The 24,808-nt window shown below is 31.5% G+C and overlaps 1 protein-coding gene across 1 annotated transcript; it reads right to left on the bottom strand.

Moving 5' to 3' along the window:
• Positions 1–4,949: 4,949 nt before the first annotated feature.
• Positions 4,950–23,890, bottom strand: LOC134282941 (PR domain zinc finger protein 14-like). The gene is made up of 9 exons (XM_062765362.1): positions 23,335–23,890; positions 22,705–22,985; positions 17,606–17,725; positions 17,333–17,493; positions 9,541–9,808; positions 8,482–8,614; positions 8,022–8,148; positions 5,546–5,656; positions 4,950–5,206 (listed from the first exon to the last, which is right to left on the bottom strand). The coding sequence occupies exons 1-9, from the start codon at positions 23,400–23,402 to the stop codon at positions 5,045–5,047; spliced, it is 1,431 nt and encodes a 476-aa protein (XP_062621346.1). The 5' UTR covers positions 23,403–23,890; the 3' UTR covers positions 4,950–5,044.
• Between the last annotated feature and the right edge of the window lie 918 nt (positions 23,891–24,808).

The raw sequence follows: 24,808 nt of genomic DNA, 5'->3' as shown, positions 1-24,808 counted from the left end.
ATTTATAAACAGTCTTTAGTTTTTATAAACGTTAACATAAATGCAATATAAGTAAACTTGGAGTCCCTATAACTTTTTGTTCTGGTAGCACTTGTACATTAAAAAATGATGAAAGTTAGAAATTAACCGAGGAAATTCAGACTACTTTATAATTTTTCTTTAGTCTTCAAGCTTTTTCTCTTTTAAATAAAGCACAAAAGAGTTCTATTATTTGTTATTTTTGTCAAACTTTGCTTTTTAACGTGTAATAATGTATAAAATATTGCCTTTTTTCATTGATTTGTCATTTCTATATCTTTTGATTCTGGTATAATTTGAAGATTATTCTCTATTGGTCGTTTGAAATAAAAATTAGACAAGGTTCGAAATGCATTAACAAATAATTGTAAAAATGGTCATGAATGAAATTATTTTGTGCAAGTACATTCTTAATTCGATAATTGAACTTATATCCTAAAATCGATAAATTATATTTAATAGAATTCAAGCCTTAGTTTTCCTATATATAAAAGCTCTAAGATGAGATTAAATAGTTTTTAATAGTTTTTTAGGCTTGAAAAAGTTTATTATTGGTTTAATGTATCAAAAGGATATTAAAATTTAGGGTTATGAAATTATAAGAAGACCCGTTTTGCATTCATATGAAGCAGGTTTTATTCATAAAATTATTTGAGAAAAGTGAACACTTGTCGTGGTCTTCAAATCGAAAACTTAATATTTAATTTAATGACAATATACATTATTATCTTGTAATAATAGTTACAATATACTTCCACGAATATATCGACTGGATATATCCCACTGAATGTGAAACAAAAAAGGCCACAGAGTTTGACTTATGTGTTTCATATTTTTGATATTTTACTTTAAAAAAAAGAGGTGGTAACCTAACAACACAACAAAACTATGATAAAAGTGATGACTTTTCTATGATCAACTTCCCTTTCCTTTTTAACCAATATACCCTTTTTCGAGTGTTTAAAGGAATTATGTCTTAAAGGTAAATCGATTTGTAAGAACATGCTCTGAATACGAACAGTTTGTGAAAAGGGGATAAGCTACGTGTATTAACAATCAAGTAGATGAAACAAGAAGGTAAACAGACTCATTACGTAATCATTAGGCAAGTTCTAAGGCCAATACACCAACTTTGACAAATAAAAAATCTGTCATTTTGTCGAAAGCTGACTTATGCTTTTCATTCTAATTTTCCAACATTAATTACATACTAAATTGTCTAAATATTTTTTCCCGGCTTACCGAAGATGACATACACGATTACACGTATAAGGCGAGTGGGGCTGGTCAACAAGGGATGTTTATTTCTCAAAGGATCTGATCCTAAAAAAGTTTCAAGAGGTCCGTTTTGCTCTACTTCCAATTGGAATTGACCAAAGGACTTTTGCACTGGATTACTGTTTGTTACCTACATATGCAGTGGGCCTACAAAATCAAATCTGGCGACACAGACGTCAATTATATGCTCCTGCAATGCCGATTTAAAGTATGTATTTTTTATGAAAAAAAAATTGAAGAAAATCCTCTTTTAAAACATTTAGATCTTATAGCCAATAATTTATATTCGTATTTTCAAGACAATAGAGCGAGATATACGTACCCAAAAAAATTGAAAACGAGGCAATGAAATATTTAGTGAAAACGAACAATATTTAAATTCAAAAGTCCATTTAACAATACGAAATTTATAGCAAAGAAAACATTGTAGACCTCTTAATCATCAATAGTGGGATCAGACTGTGGGTGCCATAAAGGAGTGAGTAATCTCCTGCCGTCTGGTCACATCCGTTGTATGCTTCTCAACATGATCGGAAAATAGCGGAAAAATCCGTCGACATCAGCGTCTAAATATTGGATTAACAATTCTTATTAAAAAAAACGTCAATCAGCATTTTACTTAATGATAATTATATTGTATTGGCTGACAAGGTTGTATCGTTTCTACAACTTAAGAAATGATGACTTAAAACGAGACAGCTGATATTCTTGTTCCATTACTTTGTATATCACTAACCTCGTTTTAAAATTGTCCATAAGGCCATGCTTTTGCGTATCAAATTTATTTAAAGATATAAAACCCGCATGCAGATGATGAAGGTATATTGCTACATAAGTAAAGGAAGGTTGACGATTGAAAAGTTCAAGTCAGATGCGAACATTGTTGTTTTTAGAAATCCATTTTGCTTAGTTCCCAATTTCACAAGTATTCTCTCAATTGAATTTTGAGCTTAACTACTTCATTATGGTAATAGTTTACTTACACATGTATATTAAATGTTACCCCAGCATTATAATTAAGACTTTATAAGTCTTTGTTTTTCTCCACTCTTGGAAAAAAAATAATCAAATTGCATGTAACTGTATCAGCAAGTAGAGCATTTGTGATTCTGTGCAAACTTTAAAAGATTATTTTTATTTATCTCAATTGGCATGACGATAATTCATGTGAATTTTTCCAGGTTATCGTATTTACCTGTAAAAGTTTGTCTTTCTATTTCTGAATGACACATATGGAGATAACGAATAGTATTCAAGATCAAAAGTCCATTTAACAATACAAAATAGGAGCGGGCAAACATGGACCTCCAAAAGATTAGATTGGGATCAGGTGCCATGGAGGAGTGAGCATCCCCTGCCGACCGCTCACCCCCGCTGTGTGCTCCTTGTCGTGAACGGAAAATAACGGAAATTCACTGTATAAATAATGGACTAACAATTAATATGAAAAACGTCAGTCAGCATTTGACTCAAATTGATAAATTGTATTTGCTGACAAGGTCATTGTATCGACCTTAGAACTTACTAAATGATACTACTGATATTCTTGTTTCATCAACTTGTTTGTCAATAATTTACTTCGTTTTAAAAATGTCTTCATACGTAGAGCATTCTCTTGCGTATCGAATCAGTGAGATATATAAACTGATAAACTCCGTATGCAGATGATGGAGGCATATTGCTGCAGAAGTAAGAGAGGTCGGCGATAGTCAAGTTAGTCATCACGTTTATCATAGATCTTGGTTTTTAGATTACCATTAATGTCTTTTTCAAGTAAAATATTAAAATATGAAACAGATGTGTCAGAGTCTGTGGTATCTTTTAGCTCAAGCTCATATTATCGTATCAACATAAGAATGGAAATTACCAATTGAAGTTAATTGACAATACGTCGTCGATATATCTAAATGTCGAGTTGAAGGCCACAGCAAGTGTTTTCTTCTTTACACACGTCAGATTTTGTTCAAATTCTGCTTCATGTGAATACAGAAATAGGTCTGCTAATAACGGAGCGCAATTGTTACCCATGGGAATTCCGATAGATTGTTGGAAGACCTGGTCTCCAAAAACAACATGCATTTTGTCAATCAAAAACTCGAGCATTTTTTTAATGTCGACTTTAGAGTACTTGTGTGTACAATCAGAATGTTTTTTAAATAATTTTCCAAATGACCAATGACAAGGTAAGTAAATTTACGAGTTCCATTTTTATTGGAAAAGCAGCTGTCAATGATATCGAAAAGCCTGGACTTTAATTTATCGTGGGGAATAGTTGTGTATAAAGTAGTAAGTTTTAAGCTGTTAATTCTGGAAAAATCTTGTGATTTCAAATTGCGCAAAAGTTCCTTGGAGTTTTTAAATATCCACATCTGATTTACACCACTTCTTGAATATATTGTTGCACAGAACTATTGACGTTTCTCCTCCACTGCATCATGTTACACACTTACATCAATGTTTTGCTTTAAGAGGGTGTCGAATCCCTTTCAGGAAAATGTTTTGGTGTTTTTTTTAATTTCATGTACAATATATTAATCATGTATCTAAAATATAGTTTTCAGAATAGAGTTAGGTCAAGATATGTGAAGAAAATGTTTACTCTGAGAAATTGTTGGATAAATACACGTACTATCTTTTTCAAAAGTTTCTCCAGAATTAACTCATTCCTTAAATGAGGTACTTAATTAGATAACCTTGAAACAATAAAAAAAAATTAATCATTTTCAGATTTTACGTCAAAAGAATTACATTTGAAGTGCATGCATTCATTACGTCGTGTGGTCTCTGCAAATCAACTGCAAAAAACATTTTCACTGCAGTATATCTCTATATTAATTGGTGAATAATAATTTAGTAGTTCAAAAAGCCAGGGTTTTGCTCAAGGAATATCTTTTTTAATTCCATCTTCGGACGCCATAATGTCTTTATATTGCGTAATTCATTAAACATAATTCTGAATAAATCAAACAATTACAATTATTCATAACCGTCATATTTCAAATTGAGTGTTACAATGTATGTTATTTTCATTTCTTTCTCTTTCCCTAATGTATAGTAATGATCATTCATTTCCGATTTCTTCACTATTATTTTCTAGGTTTTTCTTAAAGATGTAGACTTGAATTGGCATGTTTTAATGACGGCCATCTAAAGATTCTAAACTTTGCGAGGTCTATAGTATCATACAATTTGTCACGTCAGCCACAAGTTTGTATAAAAGAAGTTACTATATAGAAAGTTAATGTGGTTTTTCGATCATATTTTGCACACAGCGAGCACTTAACATTTATCCAATTATACAAAGTTTCTTTTTATTCTCTTTTTAAAATGATTTTCAAGAGGACATAAACCTCTCTCTCTCTCTCTCTCTCTCTCTGTGTGGTGTGTCTGTTCCGTATTTGATGCTGTCTTCATATATTTGTACTGTTTATAGAATTTTTGAGATCGATTACCTTATTTTCACCTTTAATATATTGCTCAATATTTCCAGTTTAGCATGACCCTAATTGAAGACATTAAACACATATATTTCTTTTATTACCGTACTTCAAAAGTCACATTAAAACTTCTAAAATATTTTGTCAATATTTTTCTTTTTAAAAACTTCAATGGTATATTGGCAACAACACATATATTCCAGTTTTCAACAAGATTGGAAAATTATTCATAACAATGGTATAACAAACACATTTCCTGCATCATCCTATGATCACAGACTTTGGTTATAAAGCACTTTAAAAGGTTATTTTTAAGACATTGAGTGGATATTCATATGTAATTTCAGTTCGTACGCATTAGCAACACATTTTCCGCAGACTGAGCATGCATACACCTTGTCTTTAGAATGTGTTCTTCTCACGTGACTGTCATGTGCTGCATGTGAAGCAAAGGCCTTCCCACAATGCCTACACTGAAAACAAAGGAAACAGTAACAATAAAGTTTTCCTCGAATTCATTACGATTTCGTGAATTATGAATTTTAAATCCTTCTAGTCTTTTTTTTTTGAACTTTCATTTTTTTCCCCTAATTTTAATTGGGTAATACCTTAAAGAATTACATAGTGTATGACTGTAGTTTCTCAGGAAAATATTTTTTAAAAACATTTCCATCATTTTGAATTGATATTAAACGTTTATATTAATTCTTTATTTAAAAAATCTTTTATACTAAAATAACTATATGATATGATATTTCTTTGCTTATAAAAATTAACTCGTCCATTTTCCTCTTTTCACATGATTGTATTACCTTAAAAGGTTTTTCTCCAGAATGTTGCCTGATGTGTGTTCGAAGAATGCTGGATGCAGTGAAAGCTTTATTGCAGTAGACACATTTATAAGGTCTCTCGCCACTGTGAACCTAATAGTAGACACCATACAGCATGTTACGGTAAAGACGATAAGTAGAATATCTAAAAAGAAATTCGACCATTGTCAATCTTGCATCAGTATTTTACAGTACTGAATGATGTGGATCACATTTAGAAATAATTCATAATTTTAGTAATCTTTATTGAATATCAATGTTTAGGCATGAATTATATTGTGACTATTCTTTGAAATTTTAAGGCTTAACCCTGATTTTGAAAGTTTATCGTTAGATGTGAAAAATTATTATTATTATTAAGTGAATAATTCCTACAAAAGAATTTTTAATACTTTTTTTCTTGTCTGTGTAGTTGAAAATAAAGGAAATATAAGGACCAAGATATGAGAATAAAAGCATAGGAATATTGAATAAGTTAAACGTTTGTTCCATTTCCTGCACAGGGTCCTATACAAATGTATTTGGATTTTTTTAAATTCAAATAAAAAACTGATTTAATAGGAAAGTCATTCGGTTCATTTTCACTTTAATATGAAATTTACATATAAATAAAGATAACAAAATACATGTAAGTCATGGATTACAGGAAACTACCCTAAAATAACACAACAGGAAGGAGAAAAAGATTTATTAAGGAAGTTTTCATAAAACGGGATAGACCAATTCATAACAAAGAAGTTATGTTACGCTTAGTACTCGAGGAAACTCGGTTTGTCGTAAACGGGAAGAGATTGTAATACAGTTAATTCTTTCCTTAGCCATTAATTAGAATGCATACTGTGATTTAAATGTATACTATTCTAAAAGAGAGCCTTTTTAAAAAATAGAAAAGTTTTACTAAAATTGACTCACGCTATGCCAAGTTACACCTGAGGTGAACTAAGTCAAGAGCGTGACAAAAAGAATTTTTAATTTCGCCAAAAAATATTAATCTTCCGTGAAAATTCTTTTTGTTAATTAATGAATATATTTTTTAAAGAGAAAATATTTCTAAAATTATCCTTCGTTTGTAATTATGGTAAAAGTAAACCTTTGCGAGTGTACTTCCCTTCCAGAATATCTAATTTCTACTCATATTTTACCTAATTTTTCTCAATCATTTTTTTTCCTGCATATTATTATCAAATATTTATTAATAATATAATGTATGTTAGCGAAACCTTAATTTTTTTAACATGGAATATACTTCATTATCTTTTGTATACCCCCCCCTTAAAAAAGCAGGAGGGTATACATAGTGATTGTACTTGTATGGTGTCCAGATAGAGCCTTTTGCTAAAGCTCAATAGCGCGTTCAGAAAAACACGCTTTAGCGCTGAAACACAACACGCTGTCACACAAACACGAGTTCGCACAAGACGCTGACGCGATTACACACAACACGCTGTCACACAAACACGAGTTCGAACAACACACTAACACACAACACGCTGTCACGCTAACATGAATTCGCACAACATGCTAACGCGCTAACACACAACACGCTGTCACGCTAACAACAGTTCGCGATTGGTGTTGTGTGTTAGCGCGATGGCGTGTCGCTTGAAAGAGTGTTAACGCAAACCCGTATTGTGCGAACTCGTATTAGCGTGACAGCGTGTTGTGTGTTAGCGCGTCAGCTTGTTATGCGATTTCGTGTTAGCGTGACAGCGTGTTGCGTGTTAGCGCGTCAGCGTGTTGTGCGAATTTGTCTTAGCGTTACAGCATGTTGTGTTTAAGCGCGTCAGCGTGTTATGCGAACTCGTGTTAGCGTGTAGTGTGTTACCGCGACAGCGTTTTTTTCTGAACGCGCTGAGCTTTAGCAAATGGCCCTATCCGGACGCCATATGATCGGGATGTCCGTCCGCCCGTGCGTCCGTCTGTCTGTCTGTTACGTTTTGGGGTACACATCTCTTATCCGCGATACCCCTTTTACCACTGAATAAAATTTAATGAGACTTTCGTAGAAACTTTGTTATATAGTGCCATTATGCACCTCCAATCTTAATTATGCTTTTTGATCAGACATATTTTTAATTTCCCTTGGCAAAACATGAGATCGGCCATTTTTTTCTACGATATTAAAGGGTACGAATCTCTTATCTGCAACTCCTCCTACACCACTGAATAAAATTAAATGATATTTTCAAAGAGTCCTTATTACATACTGCCATTGTACAACTCCTATTTTACTTTGATCTGAAACTTATTTTGGGTCTCCCAGTGCAAAACATGGACTTTGCCTTTATAACCAAAATGGGGGCGGGGTGTATCATTTAGTGAGCTTATTGCTCACAGTACCTCTAGTTTTAATTTGTGTTGTTTTGTTTGTTTTTAAGTGTTGTTTTCAGTTTGCTTTGTTAATTTAGTTACATTTATAATGAATACATGTAAATAAATGTAATTTGCTAATACGTACTCTCATATGTTTGTTGAGACTTGAGGATTGACTAAAACTTTTGCCACACACTATACATTTGTGAGGTCTGTGTTTTTCGTGAACATGTAGGATATGGATTCGAAGTCGATCTTTCTTTTCAAATGATCTGGAAAATAAAACATTACAGTGATGATTATCCCAAGATATGTAAGCCATCTTACATTTGAAAAATGTTTTTAATGAATAATTTGATATTTTTACCTTCAGAAAAAATAAATTATAAAAGAATCATAATATATTTTTGAAAAGGTTTTTACTTCAGTGAGTTGGATAGTTTGGAAATATCCACTCTCTTAATGTCAAGGTTTTGGGGAGTTCAGCAATCAGAAAACCTTGACATTACAAGGATGAGAAATATCTTGAAAAATGAACAAATATTAAAATTGACATGAGATATCAGAAATAACATATATATGCAAAAGACATTGACTCAACTTACCTGCTACATAGGTGACAGGGGAATTTGCGGTCTCCTTGATCTACACACCGTGTATATTTCAGATGTTTGTCACGGTAATATTTATAAGCAAAAACTTTGCCGCATCTTTCACACTGGTAACCCTCTCCGGTTGCTGGGAGAAAATAAAAATAAAAAGTATAAAATTTTATATTTCTTGTTTCTGAGACAATTTTATATGTTTTCTTGACGTATAATTAAAATTCTAATATTTTAAAATATTAATTTTAAAATTTGATAATCTTTTAATATTCGTTATTCACGATCATAAATCGAGTTTAATTGTGACTACAAATAGTCCTTGCTGATAATTTTGCATCATTATTGATAATTTTATAATTGTATTATAGGTTGTAGAACAATCTTATATTATTTTGAAGTAAAAACAGGTAGATAAAATAATGATTTTGAAAATGAATTTAATTTTCACTACACATAGCCCCAACTTTTTGGCCTTAACAGTTAATGGCATTAGTCGTGAAAGCTTGTTCTCATTTTGATGATTTATTAATGTTTGGAGACATACTAGTCTAGTAGTTCAACAATAATTGACGCTTTAAGAACATAGAAATTTGTGATAATTGAATAGTCTTCCTGTGCCGTTACACGGCTTATATGTATATATGTTCGTAGACTGTTTTTTTGTTTCCTAGTGTTTTCCGTTTTTGTCCGAGTGAAATGTTTCAGTCCGAATACTACTTGTGTTACTATTCAGTGTTACTATTCAGTGTTTCTCCTGCATTCAAGATCTCAACTGGCGCCTCTGCCGCACCACCGTTTTTTCATCATGTTTTAAGACTTTAGAGCCACAATAGAGTAAGTTAATAATGCTAAATCAATTTAATGTACATCTTATATATATGAATTCAGTTACGAAATATTTCTTTGTGTAAATTTAATTTTAAACTAGTAAACTTCAGTGTCAATGTCAGTGATGTGTTTTCAGTTCGTTTTGTTCTTTTCATTTGTAGCCTTTATCGTAATATCATCTTCATGTCATCTGAATAAAATCTGAAATGATGATTGAGGCGTCATACTTACTCTCCGATTCTTCTTGTGCCCCGCCGTCCGCCATTTCTTTTAAGGAAACAGGTACACCCATAAACTGGAGGTAACAGTCTCCGTACCACACAAGGAGTTCTGTGCCATTCGGAATGTCTTTGCAGGCTTCGTAGTAAATATCACCTTCGATCTGGATTGCCGTCATATTTTGTTCCTGGGCATATCGAGCACAATTTACGAAGGACATCCATCCGCCCGCATTTCCTCGACCATCAATAAAGTGACTGAGTTTGCCCTCTTGGAATATCTTTGAAATATAATATTATCATTATGTACATTGTATATACTACTATAATAGCAGCAATCGATCATTCTAAATATATATAAAGGATAGTATGTATTTGTACATAAATACATGTATAAAACAGGACCAAGCTATTAAGTATTGAACCTTTTGGGACACCGTGGTACTAGTCAAACATCTTTAGTTATATCATGTGGGATACATGCAAAGAGTTTAGAAAAATCCATCATAATTGCTGCAGTGTATTTTTTTCAACAAGAGCAAACCCAAAACCTTCAACGATTTATTGCAATACAATTTTTCAGCCATACGCTGGTCTAAAGGCTAGTAACATATCATTAAAATGGAAATTGAAAAAATTAGACAGCGGGCCGATAATTGGCTTACATGTATATAAATATATACATAATTGCCAAAAAAAAAGAAAAAAAATGAAAGTTGTTCTGGAGTAAGCAGTGATATAATGCTATCGTCGTTGTTCCTATTCATAACAGTTTAAATCGCGTTTTCTTATCTCATTAAACTTTAATTTTTTTTTTTTTTTTTCAGAGTTTTTATTCAACAAAAATACAAGTCAAGTTTTGAGGCAATACCTCCTAAGAGGTCCTCCGTGTATTCCTCACCTGGGGTGCCAGGGGCCCCCTGGATTGGAAATTTAAAACATATATGTATATTAATATACAAAGAATATAATTATATAGATTAAAAAATATTTTTAAAGGTATTCATATAGTTATATATATGGATTGTGTCTTTAAAAAAATATTAATACTCATTGTTACTTCATACATTCTTACTATAATATATATGAATTTTTTTTCTTATATGTCATATAATAAGACGATGGACCACTCACGAATTCGGAGGTACAATCCTTACACACCACAGAGTCCATATCAGAAATTTACCTCCGAAATACAAGATTACTGGCTAATCCTGTAGTGAGTGATGAATAAAAAAAAAATTATTAGTAATAATAAAAAATAATAATTTACAAATTTTCAGACAGAGTTTTTAGCATACAATAATCAAATTTGATAGTTTGTGCTTGCCGATTAACAAAGTAAAAGTTAGCAAGCGATGACTTCAAAAATAAATTAAGCCCATCACTTGTTATATCTTCTTCTAATATTTTACATTTCATCTTATATTTAAAAATTTTAAATGCTATGAAAGAAACAACATTATTCAAAACTGTGCTTGTTTGGTTTCCATAGTAACTAAAACCCAATACAAGATGTTTCCAAACAATATTAACTTTAAGTACAACAGACACTCGTTTCCAAATATTTTCTATAAGTATACAGTCAAAAAGCATATGTTTTGTATTTTCTATTTCTTGACAATGAGAACAATATTTTTCAATATTTTTATTCCATTTACTAAGATACAAGTTATTTGGTAACATATTGTGCAGTAGTTTAAAATTGAATTCGGCAATATTTTTGTCATTAATTTTTACAATTTTTTCTTCATATATTTTTCGCCAACACAGTGGGTTTATATCGCTAAATTCCTTTTCCCAAAAACTTTCCATGATAGGCTTTTCGGACTTGTTATATATTAAGATTTTGTAAAAGAAGCTAGATTTTGTTTTACTTATATCTTCTATTTTTCCTTGTAATTTAAAGTGAAACTCTTTGTTGATATTAATATATTTTCCCATACTTGTATCGCCATATATTTTAGAATAAAAAACGTTTTTTAATATTAAATATTCACAAAGATAGTTTCGTTTTGACTTTAGTATTTCAGCTATTTCATTAAGCGATTTAAAACCAGTATCATTAACAAGATCTTTCACATAATGAAAGCCGCTTTCGTACCAGTTCTGAAAATACAAGATTTTCCCTTTGTATCTGAAGTTTGTATTAAACCAAATATTTTGTCGTAAAATTTTGTCTATTGTTTCATTGTTATTTAAAGTCTTGCATTCATTAAAGGCAGTAAAAACCTCTTTGTAGAATCGTGAAAGCCCTTTCAGACTATTGAAGTCAGAAAATTTTGTTACATTTGACTCTGCAATATATTGGATATTCATTTTATGAGTTGCTAAAACTGCATTTAAAAGCTTACTTAGATTGCTCTTATTTTGTAAAAGTTTAGATACCCAAGCTGCTTTAATAGCTTTAATTTTGGTGTCCGGATCAATAACTCCTACACCCCCCTCTTTAATTTCTCGAATTAATGTAAGTCGCTTAATGCGTTCTCGATTGCCCCATAGGAATGAAAAAATGAGCTTATTCAGACTTTTGATGTAATCATTGCCTGGATTTTCTAAAACCGTTGCAGGGAAAACAATTTTTGATAAAATAAGCGAGTTCACAATTTGACATTTACCGAAAATAGTAAGTTTTCGGCATCTCCATGAATCCAATATTTTTTCAAACTCCTTTAGTTTACATATCCAATTTTTTTCATTACAAATTTCTTTGTTAGTTCCAAGATATATTCCTAAACATTTTAAAGTATCTTTATTTATTTTCGTCTGACATATATGTGTTTTGTGAGCTAATCTTTCCTTAAGAGATCCTAAAATGATACATTCTGTTTTAGTTATATTTAATTTTGTGCCCGACACCTTGCCAAAATCGTAAATAATGTTTAACGCATTTTCCAATGATAATTCATCTTCAAGTGGAAGCGTAGTATCATCGGCGTGTTGTACACATTTAATTTCTTTTTCCAATGAATTAATTTTGAAACCTTTTATATCTTTACAATTGTTTATTTTCAAATTTAGTATTTCCATTACGAATAAAAAAAGTAACGCAGATACTGGACATCCCTGTCTAATTCCACGTTTCATTTGACATTTTCTTGACAACCATCCATTGTTCTTTACATAGAAGACGGGGTTTTTATAAAATATTTGAATCCATTTTATGAAATTAGGTCCAAAATTGAATTTCTCTAGAGTTTTAAATAGGAAATTCCATTCAACCGAATCGAAGGCTTTATGAAAATCAGCAAAGAGTAAAATGCCCTCCTTGTTATTATTTTCGCAGTATTCTAGAATATCTACGATAAGTCTAGCATTATTACCAATAAATCTACCTTTAATATATCCTGTCTGGTTTTCATTTATAGCGGTATCTATGACATTTTGTAGCCTTCTAACGAAAACAAAAGCTATGATTTTGTAATCTATATTAGTTAGACTGATAGGTCTGTAATTCTCTAATTTGTCTAGAGACCCTTTTTTATGAATAAGGGATAATATAGAACATTTTTGTGTATTTGAAAGTTCACCTAGTTCAAAAGAATAAATAAGGGCATTGTAAAAATATGTTTTTAAGTGCTTCCAAAACATTTTGTAAAATTCTACTGGTGTACCATCATTGCCCGGGGATTTATTTTGTTTCATATGGTAAATTGCCTCAGCACATTCTTTTAAAGAAGGAAATTTTTCAATTGTTTCTCTTTTTTCATCTGTTATTTTACTTTCAAGATTTATTTCCCTTAAATAGTTATCAACGCATTCATCCGAAACATGTTTACTCGAGTAGAGATCGTCATAAAATGAGCTAAGTTGTTTCAAAATTTCATCTGTTTTAGTGTATATTTGTCCATTGTTGTTAACGTTGTTGATTACATTGTGAGATTGGTGTTTATTTTCCAGTCTAAGAAAATATGACGTATTTTTTTCCCCTTCGTCAATCCATTTTGCTCTAGATCTGATTTGTGCGCCTTTAGCTTTGTATTTATATAATTCGTCTAACTCGTTTTCTAGTTCTCTCTTTTTTTTAACGTCAATATGTGCGTAATTCCTATTTTCAATCTCCTCAATTTCTCTTTCAATTAGTTGGATTTTATTTCTTATCGTTTTACCTTTTTGTTTACAAAAATTAATGCTTAAATTTCTTATATGTATTTTTATTAATTCCCATTGAATATGCGGATTTTCCTCATTTTCTATTTCATCTGGAAGGTTATTTAAAAAGTCATTTATTGTTTTAACGTAATTTGTATCATGCAAAATAGATACATTTAATTTCCAAAAGCCTTTTCCTCTAGTGTTACATGATATTTTAAATTTAAAAACTATTGACATATGATCACTCATTCTACAAGTATTAACATTTGGGGCTTTGCGTAAATAAATGTTTTCTGGAGCGTAACAAAAATGTTTGCTTGCTATGACATAATCAATTTGACTTTTGGGTGACCCATTTCCATCACACCACGTTAAACAATTTTTATCAGGTTTTAGTTCCGACCACATATCAAATAAGTCAAATCTTTGCATTATCTCCCTTACTATTTTTCCACTTTTATCTTTTTCATTCTTTACATTACAATTGAAATCTCCAGCAAATATCAGATTTTCTTCATTCATAGCATATTGTGATATCCACTTAGTAACTTTTTTAAAGAAGCTAATTCGTTGGGTTTCTAAATTTGGGGCATAGACATTGACCAAAGTAATAATATTGTTGTCATGTTCAATATTCATTAATAAGATTCGACTATCAGCAGACTTGTGTAAATTTAGGGTTTTGAATGTAAAATTTTTATGAAAAAATATTGACACACCTTTACTATGCGAAGATTCAGAAAAATTATGAAAAGCAGAACCATGCCACCTCGAATCATAGATACTCTGCTTTTTATCAACAAAGTGTGTTTCCTGTAATAAAATAATATCACATTTTTGACAGTTAAACCATTCATACAAAATTACTCTTTTATCATTACTATTTAACCCTCTACAGTTCAGAGATAAAAACTTAACACAAGCCATAGTCTTGGTCGTGTTTTGGGTTAATAATTAAATTTTATTTATTTGATTTACCAGACTTCTTTACGAACCTTCTTTACGCATGATGTCACGTGACGAGTAGGTGGAAGGACGCTTTTCTTCTAGCTCCCGTCTTTTTGACAATTTTGGAAGTTTAAACGCTTCTGGAGTGCAGATTTCTGCGCGAAAAGTGTATATAGTGTGAATGTTTGTGATATTTACCTATTTATTTGCATTTCAAGTTGAAACTTTTGTGACTTTTGTGAGGATTTCTCAACGTGTTTATACGACACACCGGTGAGTATCTACTCACTACTATTATCCAAGTATTTCAAAACTTGTGGCATTCATTGAACTTCGTCCGTATACAACATGGACAAATTAATGAAACCAGTTTTTCTAAAAGACAGTGAACTGCCAAAATCAAACAATGAAAGAATTACAAACTTTGGTTTATTAGATGCAGTAAGCGTAACAATCGGGGACACGGTTAAATGCGTCCAATTGGACCGTGACCTTTGGCGAATCTACTTAAATGATAAACAAAGTCGAGATAAACTTATCATTGACGGATTTGATCTCAACAACCAACATGTGAGAGTGTACGAATCGAATCCCTACTCAGCTGGTCTTACTGATCCAGAAGACCCAGTCCTGAAAGTTACGATATGCGGCATTCCACTTTCTGTGGACGATTCCGCTATACATGACATGCTCAATAAGCTAGGAGTGCATCCAAAAAGCGAAATTAAATTCGAAAAGATTAGAAATCCTACAACAAATAAAATGACCAACGTTCTAAATGGCAACAGATTCCTTTATATAGAACCCCTTGAGCAAAACAAGGCCCTGCCTCGTTTCAGCTACTGCGCAGGCCTTCGATGTAAGATCTTCCATCGAGGGCAAAATTTCGAAAAACCTCCAATAACCTGCACAAATTGCTGGGAAACTGGTCATTCTTTCAAATTGTGCCAAAACAATCCGCGGTGTTCTGCTTGCAAGGACGCAGGCCATAAACCCGGATCCGATCTCTGTCCGCAATACATCGAAGACAATTCTAAGGAAGTTGAGGCGTTCGATGGTCAGGAAAATGTAATATCAAATTTCTTTGCGTGTGATCTCAAAGTGTTCGGGGAAACTTTTAATTCCGCCGAGCAAGCATTCCAGGTCACTAAGGCAGTGCGAGCAGGCGATCTTATGGCAGCGGAGAAGATCCGAGCAGCAAAATCTGCACTGGAATGCAAACAGATCGGTAAATCCGTCCAAGCATCCGGATCCTGGCAACAGGACGCGCCTAAGGTCATGGAGGAAATTGTGCTTGAAAAAGTGAAACAAGTATCTGAGATGAAAAAGAAAATTATACAGGTATATACTAACGAAAAGATCTTTGCGCATTCCGTGTACGACCAGTACTGGGGAACCGGTCTCAACTCTACGCAAACGTTGCACACCAAACCCAAGGCATGGCCGGGGCAAAACGTCATGGGTAAGATACTACAACATGTTGCGGAGTCCCTTCAGCAAAACACCCAACGCACGGGATCGCGGACCAGGAAAGGGAATGTAAACTTTAATTTTACTTTGCTGTAAAAAGAACGGATGCTTAACCTTTTTTCAAATTGAGTGTAAATTATGTAGTATCGCTTCAGTGTTTTGTTTGGATTTTTTTTTAATATTTATAATTATTTTTTGTAAGAATTTCGAAAAATTATTATGACAATTTTGCAGTCTGTATTTAGAGGTGATGCTATAGTTTTTCTGCCACTTATATCGCATTATTGATAGTCTACTAAAAGATATATATTGCAGGATTAAGCAAGATTGTCCCACATGGTGTGATCAACTGCAAAAAGAAGTAGACAATTTAAGGAACACTGTTTGTCAAAAGATTATTAACATCCTGAATTGTCAACACGTTCTTTTACCGTCAATTGCACGAATGTCTATAAATGTCTCTTTAACCACTTGAAATTTGGTAATCGGGCTCGCGATAACTTGAAGTCATACAATGTAGGCAAACATCCCGACCCCAATCCAAATACAGAGTTGTCATATGAACAATTCGCGAATAAATGGTGTGTGCAGTATCGAATTAAATATTTATTTTGACGATTCTTTACTTGGTTACACTTAATTCGAGCTCTTGAGGCGTGCTTACAAATGTGAGATTTAGAGCCGCGTGTGTCCTGGTTTATACAGACTATGGTAGAGCTTACTTCAGACATCCATTCTGTACTACAAATAGTAATGAAGTGTAAGCAAACAGCTGCTTTCCATCAAGTACTTGTGTTAAATAGACAGATATTATGTCAACACTGCAGGTGTTGTAAGTAATATTCGTTTAATCTTGGTCTTTTGTATTTCAAATCGAAAAAGACTGTACCAAGAGAGGTATCGTTTTTCTTGTATTCAAACGGTGAAACCGATGTCCTAACAAACAGGCTGTAAATCTTATTTGGTCACGTATACAGAGACGCAGAAAAGTATAGAAAAAATACAAAATTCTACAACTGTTGCTTAAACTTGAATTTATTTCCGGGGAAAGGGCACAGGAGACAAAATATACATAGTTAGAGTGATAAATATATTTTTATCCACGTTAAAAATTAGCCAGAGCGGAATTTTTTGTGTTTAATTTTTTGTGTGTTTAAATTAAGTAAATGATTGTAATTTTTGTAAGAAATTTAATAATTTTCCGAAAATTTCATATCGTATTGCAATCTGTAAAATGAACATGTCTGTCGATTTTAATTAATAAAAATGTAGAGATTTAATAGCATTCCTACCTCCCACATAAGAGAATTGTCGTCATTTGTTTTAATCTCGCTGGTATTTACAATTTTTCCTTTAAATGGACCAAACCGGGTACCTCTGCAAAGCACAGTTTTCGTGCAGAAAACTCCATAATGATGTACGCCTGCGTGCGTCGTGTGAAACAGCGCCAGGCCTGTATTTGAAAAAAAAATTACTTCTAAAATATTTAATTTAGTTTAAGTCATCTTTCTATGTTAAGACTTTAGTAAAATTTTCAAATTATAGGATTTTTATCAAATACTTACCTTCCGGAATTCCTATACCACTGGCTTCAACTAGATTTCTGGAAACCTGAAATTTTCCTTTGTCGTTCATAGATTTCTTATCAGGCGAAATACCTTCCCGGGACAAAATCTTATCAATGCCTAAAAATAAAAAAAAAAATGCCGTAGATTTCTTTAAGTCGTATATGGCGTATTTTCGATAAGTTCAGACTAACTAAAATTAAAACGATCTTTCTATTTCTTTTGTTGCTTTATTTAAAGATAGGACTTTCCTATAAATTACACAATTTTAATCAATCGCCTTTCACAGACATCACAGATTCAAACTCGGATTTCCGACTCGGAATTAAATAACAGACATAGTTTAAAGTCAATTTAACCATAGAAACGAGGGGATATTTAATAAGTTCAAAATCAGTGAAAAATTGAATTTGAACGTAAATAACAAATATCAGGTAAATCTACACTTAATCTCGTATTTTTATTTTCTAGCTCAGGTAGCTTTTGGGAATAAAAAAGTTAATGAACTGTGTTAATTTGAAAATCTCAGTTATTTTTTAATTACTCATAAACAGGTAGATCAGAAATCTAATGGCATGTGGACACGTGTGAATTTATATTTTTAATAATTATTGTGCAAACAAAGCATATCTGAAAAGATTCCAGTAAATAATAATACATATTTTGATCTTTTCGTTTTACTATCTTTTTGTTTCAATGTACCTTAAAATGTTTTTCTGAACGATAAATGAGTAATCCATGGTTATCATTAATTCTTCTTTTTTACTAAAAATATATACATTAAGCTGTTTCTGCATGTAATATTCATGTTTAGTCCTTTGATATGGTTGACGAGTTCTGTTTTAATTTTACAGTCGGACAGATGTCCCCAACAGATGTATCGAGAAGAGGAAAGGCACGAGACAGCCACGACGTACCGACTAATTTATTTATTTGTCTCTGTTACATGTCGGTTAATGTGTTAACCACAGATTATTAAAAACAACCGAAAATCAGTTATAAAATAAAGACGCATTTTGATTGTAAACTCCCTTTTCTATATGCTTTCAATCAAGAGATGCCTTATAAACTTTCTTTCTTTGATTCATCAGTTTTTCTTGGTGCTTGTTTATTATAAACACTTTCCTCTCCATATTTGTAAGACCCATTTGATTAAGTTACCATAAAAGTTGCGGGGTTTTCTAGGGGTGAATGTCATTTCCATGAAATCCAATTTTTGTTCAAATAATTATTACAGCTGATCTTTAGGGAGGCTGATGTGCTTGTGATTGTCGGCATGTTTGAACTACTGGAAAGATATGAAGTGATCTTACATATTAATAGGATATCGTAAATTAAATCTCGTGGTTCTCCACAGAGTGGATAGAAAATGATCAAATTCGGACAAGACGCGCATGTGCTAAATTTCGCCGTTTGCACCCTCTCAAGTGTCCACTTTTACATCTTTATTTGGACAAGTGTAAACACGCTCTCCATTGAAGATCCGAGTTAGGGCCATGAGGGAAAAAAATTGATTCCTAATGAAATCTCTGGAGAGTTTGTCGTGCGATTGTTGTCTGATTAGCAAACTCGTTTGATTTAATCCGATACAGTAACGAAGTCTGGAATTCCGTTACACAACCCTAAAGCTTCCTTTCTCTAGAACGTTAAAGATGATAATGCAATAAAATGCAATAATCTAGAAATGGATGTATAACTTTTTTGTAGTATTTTTTAATTTGTAGAAATTTAAATTAATTGAATGAAAATAGAAACCGAATATGAACAATAAAATATACATGAACGCACTCGTAAGATTTCTTGGGGCATACCATATTGAAAGAATTAAAAGATTTTACATGTTTCTTGTTTGCAGTTTTTAATTAATAACACGAATAATGCATGTAATCTACAGAACTTAAAATACTTTTGTCAATAATCAGTCTATCAGGGGGTCGAACTTTAATAAGAATAACATGTCAAATATTACAACGAACAATGGAGAGACACGGCTAAAAGAAGTCTAAATTGAAGAAAATAAATACCCAAACAAAATATTGCTATACTGAAAATGAAATCAAAACACGCTATTGAAAGACACGCGTCCTTTGGCAAAACATTTTTAAGATTGCATCGAGAATAAGTAAAGCAATGCTTGTGTTGTCCGTTAATCTCCCCATATGTAAAAACACTGACTATTTTAATTGGAATGTGTTAAAATTTAGTTAAGGGTCTAATCTTTTGATACTTGTGGTCAACACATCATAGATCACTATTTTATCCAATCACGGCTTTTTGTAACGGCTGTCATAATCCAATCATAATTTAACCACCGGTAATGTTATTTTACAGAATTAACCTGTTGAAATAACAAAACGAATAACACTCTTAGAGGTTAGTGAAAGGTAATAAACTTAACGAAGATAATCCACGAAGTAATGTATTACTTCTTTTGAGCAGAAATCTTTAATAATCCGGCTTAGTTAAATTACAAGTTAATCGTATAACCGAGTTGACGAGGGAGCGATGAATACCGCCTATGACAAACATTTTGTCATTGTAAGGATTAACAGTTTTGTTCCAGGGCCCTATTGTCTGCTTATACTATACCACTTAATGAATATTGAGCTTGGAATTAGTTTTTATTCTCGTGTGTTCTTTTTAAAATATCAGAACCCCTGGTATTCAAAATGTTGTTTTCTTTCGGTTTTCTCTGCTTTCAATTATTTTGTGATTATTAGTTTGGAATTTAATTTATGAGTTTAAATTCTGAGACAGCTTGAATTCAGAAAAGTTCTAATCGCAAAAATGACGTGGCAGAAGTTTTGTCGTATCAATTTTGAAATATTATCTTCTATTTTAACGGTTAAAGGAATGCAACTGATATCAAAGAGTATTATTATACAATTTGTGATTCTTATTTTTTTTTGATATATTTATTGACAAAGGAATCATACTTTTAATATTTTGATCATATCATCGAATAAATCAAAAGGATTTGAAAAAAATCTCAAAACTTACTCGTTTCGCTCGTTAAATATTTAAATTAATGTCATGCGAATTGACTAAATAAACTAATTTTTACAAGAAATGCAAGTTAAATTTTGTAGGAAAGCAAAGCAATTTAATATCCACATGGTTCCTCAATAAATTAATGGACAACAGAAATTATTATTCTCTGAAGGCATATAATAACAGATTTCTTTTCATAGTGGCATCAGTCAAAAGCGATAAGAAAGAAAATAATTCTAGCATTTTTTTTTATTTTCACTTGCATTGAAGATACGATAGTTTACTAACACATTTGAAATTATAATTAAATTAAATTTTCCAATACAAGTATGTAATTATTTTTGGAAAATTTGTTATAAATTGATGCCCTAATTTATTTTAGCCAAAAAAAAGGATTTTTTAAAATTTAATCTGAGGGAATAAATAGATTTATTCACTACTTCTGCTGTTATGAAAGGAAGTCTATTCAAAACAGTTTTTTAAAAATATATTTTAACGTTCGTTGTCACCTATAAGAGACAGAGAGATGTATCTCATCAAATTTTAAAAACACATTCTATATTTTCAATAGTTCAACTTTAATCTAAAAGATTTGGAAAAAAAGAATTCCTTGTATTCCTTTTTAAGTATTAATTTGAATTATAAATAAAATATTTTCTGTGAGAAATGGGGAAAATTCCCACGGAAACTAATAAAAAGATATTAAGTAAAATTAGGACATAAAGATGTGTGTGTTTTCTTACTAAACATTTCTGATACACTATCAAAATAGAACAGCTGTCTAAGTATATTTATAAGTACTCATGTCTGCCGCAGGGGAGATCACTTTTCCCATTGTTCTTTTCAGCATCTTTTGAGATATAGACTCTAGTTTCTTTCTCACGAATCGTCGTTTTTCTATTAGTATTCTGTCAACTGTGATGTTAGGGGTAAATACCAGTATTAATAGTATTTACCTTTTAAGATTGAACGCGCTTTAATATCTCTGAACGCACCAGGGGGGTTTAAGTTTTTTAAGACATTTGATGCACAGATTTTTAAGACTGCGGTCAATGATCTCGTATTATGTAATGTTATTACTGATATGATACTTAATATTTTTTTTTTCTAATTTTTCTTAACTTTTATGTATTGTATATATTCTAAACCTTACCCTTTCTGATAGCAATATGAAATAGTATGATTAATATTTATTAATATTTTTGCGCATCCGTACACAGTACAACACATATATATAAATTATTAAAAATCCTTGATTAAAAACAATAAAACAATTAGATTTTTAAATAAGAAGTAGATTGCAAGAAGTTATGTATGTTCATTTATAACAAACGTTTTGTATATTCTATTCCTTTTGAATTATGCAGTGATATATGTTCAATATCATTACACGATCGTCAGTTTGGATCATTTATTTTATGCTTAAAAATTATTTATTTTATGTGTAATTTATTTATCAATATTTACATTTTTTGTACATTAAACAATGTTAAACTTTTTATTTACATGTGCATGTATTTATCTATTCTTATACCATCGTTCCACTTTTCTCATGATAATTTATCAACTGTATCAATGAATTCACTCTTGTTTTTTAATTTTAATTCAAAATATAGAATATAACGAATAATCGAAAATGGGCATTTATTGCAATACCAAATAGATGAACCAAATATTTATAAAAATTACACATGCCCATATTTCAATGTATCCCTTAAAAATGCATAATGAAAAATACAAATATGACTGGAAAATAAGATTACGAGAAGTTTTTCTTTCTCTCTCAAAAAAAAAAGATTATATTTATAGAAGAAACTTATTTTTTCATTGTATGAAAACTAACTTAAATTGTTCAATTAATCAAATTCTTACGACACATTCTTTACATGTTTTGTAATATAAATAACATTTAATATACTCATGCGTTAAGCATTCCAAAGTTACACTGACAAATTGACAATGATTGATGTAATAGAATCTAACTTATTTCAAATTAACAAAAAAGTTAACAAGATTACGATATTTATCTTATTTACTTTCCTAAGCAAATATGTTTTAAAATTGAATATTCACTACGAAAGAGACAATGCTTATAAAATTGAACTCACCATGCGATAGGTCTCCGAGCCTTAACCCCGACAGGGCGTGTCCATTAGATTTATCATCCCGTGTCTGAGTGTAGCCATAGAGGACGCTGTCAACTTCCGCCTGCGAAAAGTTGTAGGTGGGTACCCCAATAGGGGGCGCTAGTCGAACAGGGTAGGTAGGGGGCAGCAGGGGGGATGGAGCGGTAGATGCTGGCACCGTAGGGTGGTGCTGAGGGGCAAGAAACATTGGGGTGGAGAAGGGGAATCCATGTCCTCCAACTGTAAAACGCTCCACAGGAATTCTGAAAAAAGACATATTTTCTTAATTTTTAAAAAAAATTATATTATTTATTTAAAAAAATAATTATATCTCCATATTAAACAAAATAATGCAAACGTTTTTCACTAAATATGAACATAAAATAAAATACTGTTTGCCGTTTTAATATTTAAAAATCTGAAAAATATAATCAAAAAGAATTTCTTCTTATAAATTTTATATGCTTTAAAAATTTTTTAAGCAAAGAAATTCTTTTTGATTTTAATTTTCAGATTTTTAAAAATTAAAACGGCAAACAGTAATAAAGTATGAATATACTCAGATTCAAATTTATGAATTTTGTAAAATGATTAGATTTTTTCTAGACTTACCCATGAAAGTGTGCGTTTGCAAATCTTTGTGTAAAAAATGGAAATATATTATGTCTTATCTGATCCATTCCTTACAGTATCTTGCCGTTAGTACCCTCGACTGTACATATACTACCAAGGTCTCGGATTCGTAATTTTTCTTGAAATAAAGCGGTCTATGAGCCTGCGCAAATACCAGAAAGACATTCCGAAATCGAAGATGTTTACACACATAATCTTGCTTCGGGTTCGGATTAAGTGGTAGTTAGATCAAATTAAGAGCTCATGAACATATTAAAAACAAATAGAGGGGCGGACTTAATACTGACGCGCCTTTGTTCAGTGGTGCAGATTGTAACGCGAGCGTGTCAGAGTCAACACGCCCCAGTGGTCCGATTGTACGACCTCACAAAAGCACCCTAACTCCCCAGCGGAAGGTTTCTGTCATGGTATTTAGATTAAAATAGAAGGAATAATGCCCCTTATAATTAAATATCAGTGTCTCGAAACCTTTTTAAAAGAATCGAAAACAAATATTACGCTCTTCATTTTGACGGATCATTTTCTATTCAAGTCTGAACCGGGATGTCTCTATTCTCCTTTATCGCCTGCATAAACGTATGTTTTTTGGTAAAAAAGAAGAAAAAAATCTTCAAATTCAAATATCAGCTTCTAATAAATAAAAACTGTATATTTCTTTTGACAATTTACCCCCTCCCCCTTGCCTTTAAACTGTAGTTTTCAAACTGTCACTTTAAATAACTTTTTTTGCATTGATTAAATTTTATTAAACAATTTTTAAAATAACAAATTTAACATGGACATTCTTCAAAAGAATTAGCGGGAAATTTAATGATGAAAAAAAATTCCGCGTTCTTTGATAAAGGTAAGATTTATCATCTTTATAAAAAGAAGAAATCAATCTAATTGCACGCTGCTATTCACAGGTAGCCTAGATTTTAGGACTGCTGACACTAAGGAAGAACTGGGCAATCTGTCTTATTTTTAAAAATTGATTTTTGAAGTTTGGCATGGCCGGAAATTGATAGTCTAAAGAGTAAACAATTCTTTTCCCCTTTTCTACCATTTATTGAATTGATAAACTTTGTAGAAATACATATCTCTGCTTATTAGAATATATATTTCGATTTAGTAGGAAAACGGTATTTTATATTATTAAAAAAAATATTGCGAATATTTCCTATTTTCATTTTTCTTATTCGACCAGAATAAGATTAAAAAAAAAAATATTTTTATGATTTTGTAAATGTATACTAAATAGACCTCATGAATTTTATCGATATCACAATGTTTCAAAATTCGATTTTCAAATTTCCTATGCTTTTAGATGAAAAAGGGACAAAGAATCAGCATTTACCTTTGCACAATGCAGGACATTGGTTATCAATTAGAAGCCTTTCCTGTATATTGTAAGAGATAGACTGAACATTAAATTTTAATTTTTTTGAAACATTTAAATACATGTAGTACAAAC

Source organism: Saccostrea cucullata, unplaced genomic scaffold (genome assembly GCF_032062105.1).
Source record: "Saccostrea cucullata isolate Sc308-1 unplaced genomic scaffold, CSIRO_AGI_Scuc_v1 ctg1123, whole genome shotgun sequence".
Lineage (NCBI taxonomy): Eukaryota > Metazoa > Mollusca > Bivalvia > Ostreida > Ostreidae > Saccostrea > Saccostrea cuccullata.
This window is presented reverse-complemented; position numbering and strand designations above follow the sequence as displayed.